The 15322-nt window shown below is 36.9% G+C and overlaps 1 protein-coding gene across 1 annotated transcript; it reads left to right on the forward strand.

Annotated features, from left to right (window-relative positions):
• The first annotated feature begins 384 nt into the window (after window positions 1-384).
• GIMD1 (GIMAP family P-loop NTPase domain containing 1) lies at window positions 385-13398 on the forward strand. The gene is made up of 2 exons (XM_047799680.1): window positions 385-774; window positions 13138-13398. The coding sequence occupies exons 1-2, from the start codon at window positions 385-387 to the stop codon at window positions 13396-13398; spliced, it is 651 nt and encodes a 216-aa protein (XP_047655636.1).
• Window positions 13399-15322: the final 1924 nt, after the last annotated feature.

The following is a 15322-nucleotide window of genomic DNA, read 5'->3' on the forward strand; positions in this document are numbered from 1 at the left end:
ATTGTTTAAAATGCAAGAAAGGTTGTTTCTTCCACTGTACTGTTCCTATTTCTCTTCCAAGAGTGAAAAATTTTCAAATATTGCTGCTACCTCTGCTCATGAACTGAGGGGACTTCAGGACCCATTCCTAAAGCAGCTCACCTAGCACACTGATAAGTTAACATAGTTTTCCTAAACATGGTTTACATTATCGTCATGTAATTTGGGTTTTTTCGTACTACTATTTCCATCTTTCTTCTGTCACTTTCATCTTTATTAGAGTGCTCCTCCATGCTTTAGGCACCATGAACGAGGCGTATATAAATCAAAGGAAATACTTGGAGTGCTCTAAGCCTGGTAAGAAGCCGATCCCTTATACTGAGCCTTTGTTTACCCACAGCCATAATGGACTCCAACAAGTTGACCATCAACTTGGCCCTCTTTGGCATGACTCAAAGTGGAAAAAGTTCTGCTGGGAACATTCTTCTGGGAAGCACTGACTTCCACAGCAGCTTTTCTCCAAGTTCTGTGACCAAAGATTGCACTCTTGGGTGCAGTTGTCACCTCCATGGCTTCATGCGTCGAGGGGGGCAAGAGATAACCCTGCAGGTCCAGGTGTTGGACACTCCAGGTTATCCACACAGCAGGCTGAGCAAGAAGCATGTGAAACAGGAGGTCAGAGAGGCCCTGGCACGTCACTTTGGGCAGGAGGGTCTTCACCTTGCCCTGCTGGTCCAGAGAGCAGATGTGCCTCTCTGTGAACAGGAAGAATCTTCCCCAGTCCAGATGATTCAGGTAATACAAAGAAGCATTTACACTAATGGCATTATTCCCATTTTAAGGGCATTATTGTAATAGGAAAGAACTATGAAAGACTGGTTAAAAGAGTAGCTTTAAAGTAAGTTTAAAACAAGTGCTGGTCATATAGAAATAACTGATAAAAATTACTTGATTTTCCCACCAAGAGTCCTTTTTACAACTTCCTTTGGAGGAATTCAGTCAGTCATTTTACAAGTGAGTCATAGTTTAAAAATGAGATACTGATCTTCAGAGGTTAACCAAGTCTTAGACCCCTAAGAATTGTGAGTCTCATTAAGTTTGTGAGCATGGTCTCAGACTATCTGCATCAGAATCAGCTGAGCTGCTTGTTAAAAACGCAGATTTATCCAAGCCCTACTGAAAGAGATTCTCAAGAGTGGAGCTTCCCATATCTATATTTGCATAAATTTCCCATATATTTCTCTAAAACAGTCATATTTGGGAAACACTGAACCAAAATACTGATTTATGTCCATTCACCATCAAGGCACAACGTCACCAACAAATGGGGGCTCGCCCACTGATGCAGTCATTGAACACTGTATTGAGTTCTGGCTCAGAGCTTATTGACAAGTTGGTAATATATGAGCCCTGCCTTCAAAAATCTCACAGTCTCAGAGAGACAAGTAGATAAACAAAATTAAGACAACATTGTGCCAAAACAGCACAATCCATGAAAAAGGAGGCATCTCTGAGACCTACACCACGGTAAGCATTCACAGAAGATTTATACTTTATTGGAAAGATATCAGGAATGTCAGAGGCTTTGCTTGTCTCATCCACTGTATGGTCAGTAACTGCTCCATTCTAGCCATAAGATGATCTCAGGGACCTTGGGATGAACAAAAATAACACATGCCACCTTTGCCTAGTGTTTCATCCTTGTTTGTCCACTTATTATGTCACTAAGTCAACAGCTTATTCAGCCAGTCTGGGAGAGGAGCTGGGGAGAAGGGAAAGGTCCTGGGTATGGCCACAGCTAAGAGATGGAGGAAATAATATCTGCATACAGAATATATACATATATGAGCCAGGCCCATGTACAACCAATTCCTGGAAACCACACACTGAGCTGCTCCACTCTATTCAATTTCTTGATTCTCTAGACTGGGGCCACTCAAATTTAACTACTAGACTTGACTAGTATTACTCACTAGTCTTATTATGTCACTGAACTCAGAGAACACATCTCTAACTAGAAAGTCCACAGTAAACTACACGAAAAACAGAGAGTAGACATTTTCATTCCAAATGAATTTGTATAAATGCTACTTTTCTTTCTGTCCAATCTCTGATTATGCTGATGCAGAATCTGTTACAAATAGAAAGATAGTATGCTTCACTTCAAAGAAAGATATTTTCCTTTAACTGTAAAGGCAAAAGATTGTTCTAAATGACAGATGCACTTTTTTGTTTTTCAGTAACTGCATGTTTCTTAAAAAAAAAGCCATATGTGTAATCACAAGAAACTAGTGGAAAAAATTAGGGTGACAAGAGTATAAAAAATAATCCTCATCATCCAACTCCTGAAAAGTCAAGGACATTCTGTACAAAAGCAAAGAAGAGAAGATGATTGCAATTAAGAAACAATGCGGAATCTAAGAAAGCCCATAAATCTCCCCCAACCTCTTAAACCCTGCATTTCAAATGATATTTTTGGTAGAAATCAAGTTGGGGGGAGGGCACTGCAGCCATACTGTCAGTATAGTTTTTAAAGTTTTAAAAATTAATTTAAAGCTGCCATTAAATAGTCATTTAGCTTAAGCTGTAGATGGATGTAATTCGGTAAATTCAGTAAATGCATAAATATTTCTCAAAAACTAACCTGACTCTCCATATGTCTCCAGATTTTTCTTTCTGCTTGGTCCTATACTGAGCCAAAAAGGGTATTTTAAAACATATACATTTTGGAAGTAGATTTTTCCAGTTTTAGGATATGGAACAATATTGTAATCCTCTAATTTGTAATACAAATGAACTTGATTTATACATATCGCTGATCATTTTAAAGGGTATTTGGCATCCAGCCTTCTTCTCTATGGCTGCCTTCCTTAAGTCAGTGTCCAATTCAGGAGCTGAAGGCAGACAGGAGATGGGCTAGAGCAAAACTCAGATCCAGAGTATTTTTTTCCAAGAATAAATAAATTCTCTCTCCCAAAAGAATGCAGCAGCCAAGATTCTGTAATTCTCTGAGGGGCCGTGACCCCTGGGGTACTGCAGTCCCATACTCTGGGCTTACACCTTGATCTTTGGTTGAGGATGGCCTAAACACAGCCTGGCTGATTATGACCTTCTTCCTGAAGGTGCCTCACATACTAGTGGCAGCCATCTGGATGTGCTCACAGATTGGGAGCAGCTGCATAATGTCTGAATACTCAACAGGACCAGCAGCTGTTAGGAAGGAGCAAGGAGTTGTTAAGGTCCTCTGCTTCCAGACACACCCTGGATTTCTTTTTCTTCCTGGCTCGTGCAAAATGGGACTAGAACATCTGCCTTTTCTCTTTTCCTTTCCCCCTTTCTGGGGGTACTGATGCCTTCCATGGAAGGAGTCTGCAAGGCCAGTGCCAGAGAAGTGACCTCTTGTTTCCTGAACTCCCTATTGTCTCTTTAAATAGCTCTCAATTTGTGCTCTAATATTTTACAGAGGGATTATAAGCTGTCAGCTGTGACAACTGAAATGTTTCTTCAAATGTCCCTTTTTCTTTGTTTATGTTAGGCCTTCATTAATTTAAAGCAAATGACATCAGTGAGTCATCTCCCCCAAATTGGGAAATAATGGGAATAGTTCATGTGAATGTTACCTATCATTTTTAAAAAAAATTCCCAAATAATGGATTGGAGCATATATAAAAAAGTCACCTTAAAGAAAGTGATAGCATGTAGCCAAACTTCTGTAGGAACTGAATCCAGGAATTGACTAAATTCTTTCCATAGCTATTACTGTATTGCATGTATTATTACTGTATACAATCAGGCTTCAAATATGCATTTTGATCTCGAATGAACAACTTAACTGCTGATATTATAGGTAGGTATGCACAGAAAAGGTTCAGAAAGGCCAATGCAAGGCTTGAACATACTAAACAGAGATCATGGGCTTAGTTGTTCAATAGAATTTTGTTGGAAAAATAAGCCTGTTACCGTTCTAGGTGTATGACTATACATGCAATCAAGACTTTCTTGACTTCAGCTCTTCACTTATAAAATAATTTACCTATGCTAAAGAGTTCTGAGGGCTATACTTAATAAACATAATGTGCTTGGCATTGTGCCCAACTTATAGCAGGTTCACAGTATATTCACATAAAATTGTCATTACTATTATTATTTTATTATCATCATTACTACCTAGATTGTGAAGAGTATTTATTCACATGTACTACTAGATAGGAGCAACATAGTATAGAGGTGAAAAGCCCCTGGAGTAAGTTACACCTGTATTCAAGTTCCTCCTTAGCCAGTTGCTTTTAACCTCGGGCAAGTAGCTTCTCTAAACGTCAATCTGTTCACTGGTAAATTGGGAAAGGATAGTTTACTGTGTTACTTTTGGGATTAAGGCCATATTAACATAACAGTAAATTAAATAAGACACTGGCACATGGCAAGTACATAGTAAATGTTAATTATGACCATTATGACTTTACTGTTAGTATTTGTCTTATTCTAAAATTGGAGGAAACAATAGAAAAGTTAGACTTAATGGATATCTTCAGGACACTACATCCAAAAAAAGCAGAATACACATTCTTCTCAAATGCTCATGGAACATTCTCAAGAATCAACCACATATTGGGACACAAAGCTATAATCTCAATAAATTTAGGAGCATAGAAATTATCTCAAGTATCTTCTCTGACCACAATGCTATGAAATTAGAAATCAACCATGGGAAAAGGAAAGAGAAAAAAAAACCTACTGCATGGAGACTAAACAACATGCTACTAAAAAACCAATGGGTCAATGAGGAAATCAAGAAGGAAATTAAAAACTACCTTGAAACAAATGATAATGAAGACACAACCACTCAAAATCTATGGGATGCTGCAAAAGCAGTGCTCAGAGGGAAATTTATAGCAATACAGGCCTTTCTCAAAAAAGAAGAAAGATCCCAAATTGACAACTTAACCCTCCACCTAAATGAATTAGAAAAAGAAGAACAAAAAAGTCCTAAAGTCAGCAGAAGGAAGGAAATTATAAAGATCAAAGAAGAAATCAATAAAATAGAGACTCAAAAAACAAAAGAGAAAATTAATAAAACCAAGAGCTGGTTCTTTGAAAAGGTAAAAAAAATGGACAAACCCCTAGCCAGACTCACTAAAAAGAGGAGAGAAAGAACCCAAATAACCAAAATTATAAATGAAAAAGGAGAAATCACAACGGATACAGCAGAAATACAAAAAACCATAAGAGAATACTATGAACAACTATATGGCAACAAGTTTGACAATCTGGAAGAAATGGACAGTTTTATAGAATCTTACAGCCTGCCAAAACTGAATCAAGTAGAAACAGACCAACTGAACAGACCGATCACTAGAAATGAAATTGAAGAGGTCCTAAAATCACTCCCTACAAATACAAGTCCAGGACCAGATAGCTTCACAGGTGAATTTTATCAAACATATAAAGAGGAACTGGTGCCCATCCTCCTTAAACTCTTTCAAAAGGTTGAAGAAGAAGGAATACTCCCAAAGACATTCTATGATGCCACCATCACCCTCATTCCAAAACCAGACAGAGATACCACCAAAAAAGAAAACTATCACCCAATATCATTGAGGAATATAGATGCAAAAATTCTCAACAAAATCTTAGCCAACCGAATCCAACAACATATCAAAAAAATTATACACCATGACCAGGTTGTGTTCATCCCAGGTTCACAAGGATGGTTCAACATACGCAAATCAATCAGCATCATACACCACATTAACAAAAAAAAAGTCAAAAATCATATGATCATCTCAATAGACGCAGAAAAAGCACTTGACAAAGTCCAACATCCATTCATGATCAAGACCCTCGCCAAAGTGGGTATAGAGGGAACATTCCTGAATATAATCAAAGCCATTTATGACAAACCCACAGCAAATATAATACTCAATGGGGAAAAACTGAAAGCCTTCTCACTCCAATCTGGAACAAGACAGGGATGCCCACTCTCACCACTGCTCTTCAACGTAGTTTTGGAAGTCCTAGCCACAGCAATTAGACAAACAAAAGAAATAAAAGGCATCCATATAGGAAGAGAAGAGATCAAACTGTCACTGTATGCAGATGACGTGATACTATACATAGAAAACCCTAAGGACTCAACCCCAAAACTACTTGAACTGATTCATAAATTCAGCAAAGTAGCAGGATGTAAGATGAACATTCAGAAGTCAGTTGCATTTCTGTATACCAGCAATGAAATATTAGAAAAGGAATACAAAAATACGATACCTTTTAAAATTGCACCTCACAAAATCAAATACCTCGGAATACACCTGACCAAGGAGGTAAAGGACCTATATGCCGAGAACTATAAAACTTTAATCAAAGAAATCAAAGAAGATGGAAAGAAATGGAAAGATATTCCATGTTCCTGGATTGGGAAAATCAATATTGTAAAAATGGCCATACTGCCCAAAGCAATCTACAGATTCCATGCAATCCCTATCAAATTACCCAGGACATTTTTCACAGAACTAGAACAAACAATCCAAACATTTATATGGAACAACAAAAGACCCAGAATCACCAAAGCAATCCTGAGAAACAAAACCCAAGCAGGAGGCATAACTCTCCCAGACTTCAAGAAATACTACAAAGCCACAGTCATCAAAACAGTGTGGTACTGGTATCAAAACAGACAGACAGACCAATGGAACAGGATAGAGAACCCGGAAATAAACCCTGACACCTAGGGTCAATTAATCTTTGACAAGGGAGGCAAGAACATAAAATGGGAAAAAGAAAGTCTACTCAGCAAGCATTGCTGGGAAACCTGGACAGCTGCATGCAAAGCAATGAAACTAAAACACACCCTCACACCATGCACAAAAATCAACTCAAAATGGCTGAAAGACTTAAATATACGACAGGACACCATCAAACTCCTAGAAGAAAACATAGGAAAAACACTCTCTGACATCAACATCATGAATATTTTCTCAGGTCAGTCTCCCAAAGCAATAGAAATTAAAGCAAAAATAAACCCACGGGACCTCATCAAACTGAAAAGCTTTTGCACAGCAAAGGAAACCCAAAAGAAAACAAAAAGACAACTTACAGAATGGGAGAAAACAGTTTCAAATGATGCAACCGACAAGGGCTTAATCTCTAGAATATATAAACAACTTATACAACCCAGCAGCAAAAAAGCCAATCAATCAATGGAAAAATGGGCAAAAGACCTGAATAGACATTTCTCCAAAGAAGATATACAGATGGCCAACAAACACATGAAAAAATGCTCAACATCGCTGGTTATAGGAGAAATGCAAATCAAAACTACCATGAGATATCACCTCACACCAGTCAGAATGGCCATCATTAATAAATCCACAAATAACAAGTGCTGGAGGGGCTGTGGAGAAAAGGGAACCCTCCTGCACTGTTGGTGGGAATGTAAACTGGTACAGCCATTATGGAGAACAGTTTGGAGATACCTTAGAAATCTATACATAGAACTTCCATATGACCCTGCAATCCCACTCTTGGGCATCTATCTGGACAAAACTCTACTTAAAAGAGACACGTGCACCCGCATGTTCATTGCAGCACTATTCACAATAGCTAGGACATGGAAACAACCCAAATGTCCATCGACAGATGATTGGATTCGGAAGAGGTGGTATATATACACAATGGAATCCTACTCAGCCATAAAAAAGAAGGACATAATGCCATTTGCAGCAACATGAATGGAGCTAGAGAATCTCATCCTGAGTGAAATGAGCCAGAAAGACAAAGACAAATACCATATGATATCACTTATAAGTGGAATCTAATATCCAGCACAAATGAACATCTCCTCAGAAAAGAAAATCATGGACTTGGAGAAGAGACTTGTGGCTGCCTGATGGGAGAGAGAGGGAGTGGGAGGGATCGGGAACTTGGGCTTATCAGACACAACTTAGAATAGATTTACAAGGAGATTCTGCTGAATAGCATTGAGAACTTTGTCTAGATACTCATGTTGCAACAGAAGAAAGGCTGGGGGAAAAATGTAATTGTAATGTATACATGTAAGGATAACCTGACCCCCTCGCTGTACAGTGGGAAAATAAAAAAAATAAAATAAAATAAAAATAAAAATAAAATTGGGACATATTATGTGCAGCCTTTATTGGGGTTATTTTGATAGGTTTCAGGAGAAAGTAAGGGTGAAATCAAACTTACACAGGCCTGATTTATGAGAACCTCCTTACTAATTTAGAAAAAAAATCTGGGGAGAAAAAAAATCACTGGCTTAGTAGTGTTAAACTGAGAAGCTGCAATTCAGTGGGAAGGACATGGCCCTGGCGGTCAGGGGACCTCTGTTACAAACCCAGGCCTGCCAATAATCAGCTCTGTGGCTTTGGCCAAGCCATTTAACAGCACAAGGCCTTAACAACCTCATCTGTAAAATAAGGCAATTTGGACAGATGATCTGTAAGACTGACTATTCTCTAAATCTGATCTAACGAGGTCTTATCATTCAGCTTTGGCTCTCTAAGAAGAAAAATGTAGTGCTTTAAGAGGGAAGAGAGTAAGGAAATCGCATAAAATATAAAGAATGGTCCTTATTGTCCTCCTGATCCATGATAATTTTTTTTCTCAGCTGATGTAATAGTTGGCTTTTTAAAAAGTTTCCCCCGAAAAAGTCCAGATGCTATGATTTCATCAACCACAAACAAATGGGGCAGGGCTGGTGAGGTCCTGGGAAAATGAACATAATTCCTGGAAAACAAAGTTTATACCCTAACTAGTTGTCCCAAAAGGACTAGATGGATTCAAACCCATTAGCACTTTGAAACCAAACAATTCATGATTTATTATAAAATTTTCATGTAGCTCAGTATTATATTTAAATTATTAACACCAGATAACTTACATTAACTTATCTTGCTTTTGGATTTTTATGTGAGGTATCAATCAACCATGATTATTCTTTCTCTGGGTCCACAGAGAACATGTTTGGCCACTAACATGATGACTATACACGAAGTGACATTACTTTCAAATATTCAACCATTTTCCAGCCAAAAATCAATCTAAAGAATACAACCTAAATCAACCATTTTCTTCTATTTTTGGCGGTAATTCAAATGTGCAATTTCTCTCACAGTTTAGGACATGAGCATCCTTTCATAAATAATTATCTACATGTAAAAACTTCCCAGTGGCTGAACACATGGACTCGTAAGTGGTGTCAAGCTTACAAATCTATTATCCTTAGGTGCTTTAACTCATTTTTCCTAAATGGTATTATGGTTTAAAGTATAGGAAATGTCTGATGGAGTCAAAAAGGGAATATGTTAAAGTTACAATACTGAAAGCCAGGAACTAAAAACTTGCTGTGAATATAATACTATTCAATGTAATAAGTACTAACCTAGCAAGAGAAGAATTCTGTTAAAATATATAACTCAAGAGAGAACCACAAAGCTAAACAGCTTATTGAGCATGAATTTTTATTATGGTGATGCTATAAAAATATTTAATAACAAATATAGCCTGTGCATCAACCAATACCCAGGGAGTAGGTCTGTGGATAGCACTCAAGGGGTTAAGGGTGATCACTCTATTAATTTGTATGAAACATTCCAATATCAATGATAATCAATATGAATATATCAATAATGTACTGGGTGAGTATCAGATCTGGCTCTAAATTTGAGAAACTTAGAGACAAGAGTGATGAAGGATCAATAGTTATCCTTGCATAGAAGTAAAACCCCAAGACTACACAATTTTCCCAACAGTGCTCAATTACTTTCTTTACTTGGTATGTCCTTACTGCCTGTGAACTCCCTTCGTAATTCCTTTGCTTGAGGCATCATCATATGCCAGAAATCTTCCACCCTGTACCCAAAACTAAGTTAAATGTCTGCCTCTATAGTGACAATATATTTTCTATCTTGTGAATACAGTTAATGGAAAGTATTTCTTCTTCCTGACTGTCCCTCTTCCTTAACCCTATGTTCACTCAGTAAACAAGAATCTCCACTAAATACAAGCAGAAAATGTATGTCTTGTTACACTCCTTGGTACTGGAACAAAGTAAACCCTCGATAAGTATTTGCAAGAAGGAATAAATCACTTAAATGTGCTTTTTAAAATTCACATTCCCAGGCTCCATTCCTAAAGATTTTGATGCATTTTTTTTAGCAAGTATCCCAAGTGATTCTGATGCAAATGGCCCGGAAATATTCTTGTTCCCAGAAACTAGATCTGATATATTTAGCAGTTCCTTAACTTTTCAACAACCATTTGGATTAACTTGCTAGGGCTGCGATAACAAAGTACCACTGACTGGGTGGCTTATGCAACAGAAACTTCATGTCTATCTGTTATGGAGGATAGATGTCTAAAACAGATGTTAGTTAGCAGGGTTAGTTCCTTCTGAGAACTGTGAGTAAAGGATCTGTCCAAGGATTCTCTCCTTGGCTTATAGGTGGATGTCTTTATGCTCACCTGGTGTTCTCCCTGTATTCATGCCTCTTTCCAAATTTCTGTTTTATAAGGACATACTGGATTAGAGCCTCACGCTAATGATCTTCTCTTAATTAACTTCATCTGCAAGAACTGTATTTCCAAATAAAGTCACTTCTGAGGTCTGGAGGTTAGTTCTTCAACACATTGACTTGGAGAGAGGGATTACAATTCAGCTCACAACATCCCTTACTTATTTTGCAATCCTCTGACTTTTTTTTCCCATGAGAGATACGTTAGAGTATAGAGAATATACAACAAACTCTGAAAAGGTCTGGTAATTTTGCTATGTCACTGTTAGCTAAAAGGTGGTGTCAACATTGCACATATACTTAGATTTACACAAGTTCTTTAAAAGCTGGGTGTAAAGTTTTGCTAATTTATGTTTTAAAGGTACATTAGAATGCCAATTAAAGTACCTCTTTGGAAAATTCTTTTGCAATGTATAGACTCTTTCTGTTAAAATAATTATTACTGATCTTGAAATGTCAACTCAGATTTTCTTGAATCAGAGCAGTTTTTGGTGGGAGAGGGGGCTGCACCCATGGCATGCAGAAGTTCCCCAAGCTAGGGATGGAATCCATGTCACATGTCACAGCGACTACAGCCAAGACAGGGATAATGCCGTATCTTTTAACTGCTGAGCCACAAGGGAGTTGTGAAGCAGGGCATTTTTAAGATTAGAAATATATAAGGAAAAATTGTGGACCTATACCTTGAGAGAGTCTCTCTGAATACAAAATAGAAGGCACAGACTACAGGCGAATCTGTGATAATGAACTACAGAACAGAGAAGTTTTACGGAAAAGTACAATCGTGTGTCCCAAAGATTAAATTTCAAAATTGAGCCCTCAAAACTAATAAATGAAACCCAAAACTTTCTATTTGAGATGATGGTGAGGGTCTAAATTCCACATTAATCCAACAGATATTTATCAAGAGTTTATAATGTATTAGAGCCTTTGATTGATATAGAAAGACACAGACTTTGCCTTCAAAGAAGATCAAATTATAGAGATGATTGTAAAAATAAATAGCTCTGATAAAAGTCAGACTTATTAGGAGTTATAATTGATAACCATGGTCTTGAGATGTTTCTAATTTTAAATACATTGTCCCACAGTCCCCATATTTTCATATTAGATTTATATGCCCTGATTCTTCCTTCCTCTTTCCCGCCATCCTTTCCTCTCTTTTCTTCGTTTCTTCTTCTCCCCCTTCTTTTCATTCTTTTCAATTATACAATATTATAAATATGAATCTTATACTTGTTATATACCTTCAAAACAGTTTCTCAAGCTTTCACTTTTTTCAAGATTTTTATAAACTAGACTTTGTGTTAATCACCTATCGGTTGGTACTCATCCTCTCTGCGTTACTTTCTCCATATCATAATGGAGGTAATAACAGTATCTCTCATAAATTATCATGTTAAACTTCAAGAGAGATAAAGTATGTAAAGTGCTTAGCATAATATCTAGCACTAAATATAAGTTTTTCTTTTCTTTTTTTCTTCTAATTTTTAGAGGTCCTGGATATTTCTTGTTATGTTTACTACTAAGCATTTTATACTTTTCTTGCTATTATAAACTGGTAGCAGCTTTGTAAATATTTTTGTAATGGGAGAGTTTGGAGTGGAGGGAATTTTACTATCACATTGTCATGACTTCATATAACCTTGGAAATACTGAAAAAAGTTAAATGGTTACTTCCAGACACCTTTCATATTTCATGAATGATCTGCCACATGCTATTACTTCTGCTTCATATCAGCTTATTTTCACTAATCAAACAAGAATTTATTACATAACCAACTTCTACACATTAATAAACAAAAGAATACCAGTGTTTTCCACCCACAGTAGAGGAAGTCATCCAATAAATTGGGTTTGATTCTAAGCATGTGAAGATGAAAATCACAGAAATATTTTGTAGTTGTTCCAAGTTACCAAATGTATTTCAATCTTAGCATTTCCATTACATGTCATTTGATTAATCAATAGATTGTAACCAGGTTATATAATTATAAATCCTTAGAAAATGCTTTGATTGATGATGATAACACAACATTCTTACATAAAAAAGATACGACAATTCGCCTGGGCAAGGTCCTCTGACTTAAAGAAATTCAGTGGTTCTAACAATTCAGGTTGGCAGGCAAGTCTAAATGATTGCTGAATGTTGTAACTACATCACATGTAGCACTGATAATATGCAGATTGTCTTTTTTTCTTTTTTGGCTGCCCTGTGGTATATGGAGTTCCCTGGCCAGAGACCAGATCCGAGCCACAGTTGTGACCTACCCACAGCTGTGGCTGGATTCTTAACCCACTGTTCCGGTCCAGGGATCAAAGCTGCATCCCAGCGCTTCAGAGATGCTGCTGGTACCATTGCACTACAGCAGGAACTCCGATACTATGCAGTTTTGAGGTTGTATATACATAAGTTATAACAAAAAATAAAATGGAGAACTAAAGACTTTTTAAAAAAGAAAGCCCACAATTTCTCTCCATTTGTTTAAAGAAATAAAATGAAGTTTTTAGAAATATAATGAAGTACAAATCTGTTGACTGTCTTTTAAACCATAGTATCTGCTCTGCTTATCTTGAAGAAATACAGTTCAAAGCAAATAGCCATTTAAATTCTTTTCTCTTTCAGGAACTTCTGGGGCAAGCCTGGAAGAATTACACTGCCATTCTTTTCACTCATGCAGAAAAAATAGAAGAGGCTGGGTTCAATGAAGAAGAGTATTTACGTGAGGCCTCTGATACACTGCTAACTCTGCTAAATTCTATTCAGCACAAATACATTTTCCAGTATAAAAAAGGAAACTCACTTAATGAACAAAGACTAAAAATATTAGAAAGAATCATAGAATTTATAAAAGAAAATTGTTACCAAGTTCTTAACTTTAAATAAGATTTAGGTGAAAGGAAAAGGGTGCTGGGTTTTAGAGTTAGCAACCTGGTTTCAAAAGTTTCTTTGTAAGATCAATACGGACCATCAGAATTTCCATATGCTGCCACGGAGAAGACACACTGGTATCAGCACTTTGAAAAACGGCAGTTTGGCAGTTAAAATAAAGGAGTAAAGATTTCTAAGGCAAATCCTATGACACAGTAGTTAAACCCCAAAATATATATCCAACAGGAAAGTATACATGTGCATACTACAAGACATGTATGTATACAAGAATGTTCCTAGCAGTACTATTCATAATAGCTGAAAACTGAAAAATTACCCAAATGTCCATTAACAATAGAGTAGATTAGCAAACTGTGGTATATTCATACGATGAAATATTATAAAATAATGAGAATGAACAAACTACACCTGCATTAACAAGATCAATGAATTACCCAAAATGCTGAAAGAAAGAAGCCAGACATAAAAGAGCACATACTCAGTGATTTCATTTGTATACATTTCAGAAACAGTCAAAACTAATGTAATTTAAACTATTCTGATATGAGAAGCGTCAGAAGAGAGTAGTAACCCTTGGGAAGGGGATAGTGAGGGAAAGCAAGCAACAGGGCAGATTCTGAGACCAGTAATGTTCTATTTGCTGATCTGGAGCTGGTTTCACAGACTGTGTTCCCTTTGTGAAAATTCAACAACAAACACCTCTGACTTATGAACTGTTCAGTATATTTGTTATACTTAAATAAAAGTTAGCAATGAATAAATTATTTGAAAAGCTTGTTCCACTACTTACTTGATGCTTGGCAAGGAAAATTAAAAACTTGTGAAGGCCTTTTTCCTCATGGAAAATACCTACTTCATAGTTACTTAATGATTAAACAACTTAGTACATGGTAGATGCCCAACAAATGTTAACTTCCTCTTCCACTATCTTATAACCTCTGGTTCCTGTTTAGGTTTGGAAATATAGGTAAATGCTTAGAGCCAAATACTGCAGCAGAAATAAATGTAACAATTGTAATAACCAATATGAATAAAGCTTTGACTGAAGAGGTTTCCAGTTTACCTTGGAAGGCTGGTCACTTTGGCTTAGCACAGTGCTCCAGGGTAATCTCAAAGACGGCAGGGGGGATCCAAGGAAAATAATTCTAGTCAATCACATGAGCCAAGTTTATCACCAAGTCAAAATCAGATCACCCCCATGTTTAACATTTGTACATGAACTTTATCATTTATAAAACCTTTTCTCTAAGATAGTCCCCAATTTACAAACAGCTTGTTCTCATCAAGTTAATTTGTAAATTGTTTGGGTTTTTTGTTATTGTTTGCTTGTTTGTCTGTAGTGCGTAGTATACTGTATTTTCCATTAAAAACAGGATTATAGCTTGTGGTTATTCTCCCGGACTAGTCCTCAACAGCATACTTAATGTATAATATTACTTGAATTCTAGCACGAATTTATAGTGTTTCTAAGGGAAAGCATGATACAAATCCCAACTTGAAACAGTATCTATTTCTCTTCATGGCTCCCTCCTATTCTTGTAGGCCCAGGATTGTGAAGTGGGAGTCTCCATAGTGCAGCTGAGTTTGGGAGTTAAGTAAAAAAATGACACTTTCCTAGGGGTTGGTGGCTTGGTGACCAGGGAAAGAGATTTGAGGCCAAAAAGTTGAAACTGCAGTGACTAGTTTCCACGAAGAGTGGAAAATTCATGTTTTGACTCTTTCACATCCTTCATTCATATGATGTCAGCTAACCCTTGCAGAACACAGATACTAATTAGCTTCAGGAAAGAGATGTTGTACAGAATCATTAAGGATTCAAGATCTCTGAGGCTGGCCTAAGGTTGATGATTCTACTTTCAAAGAGGAAGACTTCTGTGATGTTCCTCTCTGTGTTGTTATTGTTATTTTTATATATAAA

The sequence above is a fragment of the Phacochoerus africanus genome, chromosome 10, assembly GCF_016906955.1.
Source record: "Phacochoerus africanus isolate WHEZ1 chromosome 10, ROS_Pafr_v1, whole genome shotgun sequence".
NCBI classification, from domain to species: Eukaryota; Metazoa; Chordata; class Mammalia; order Artiodactyla; family Suidae; genus Phacochoerus; species Phacochoerus africanus.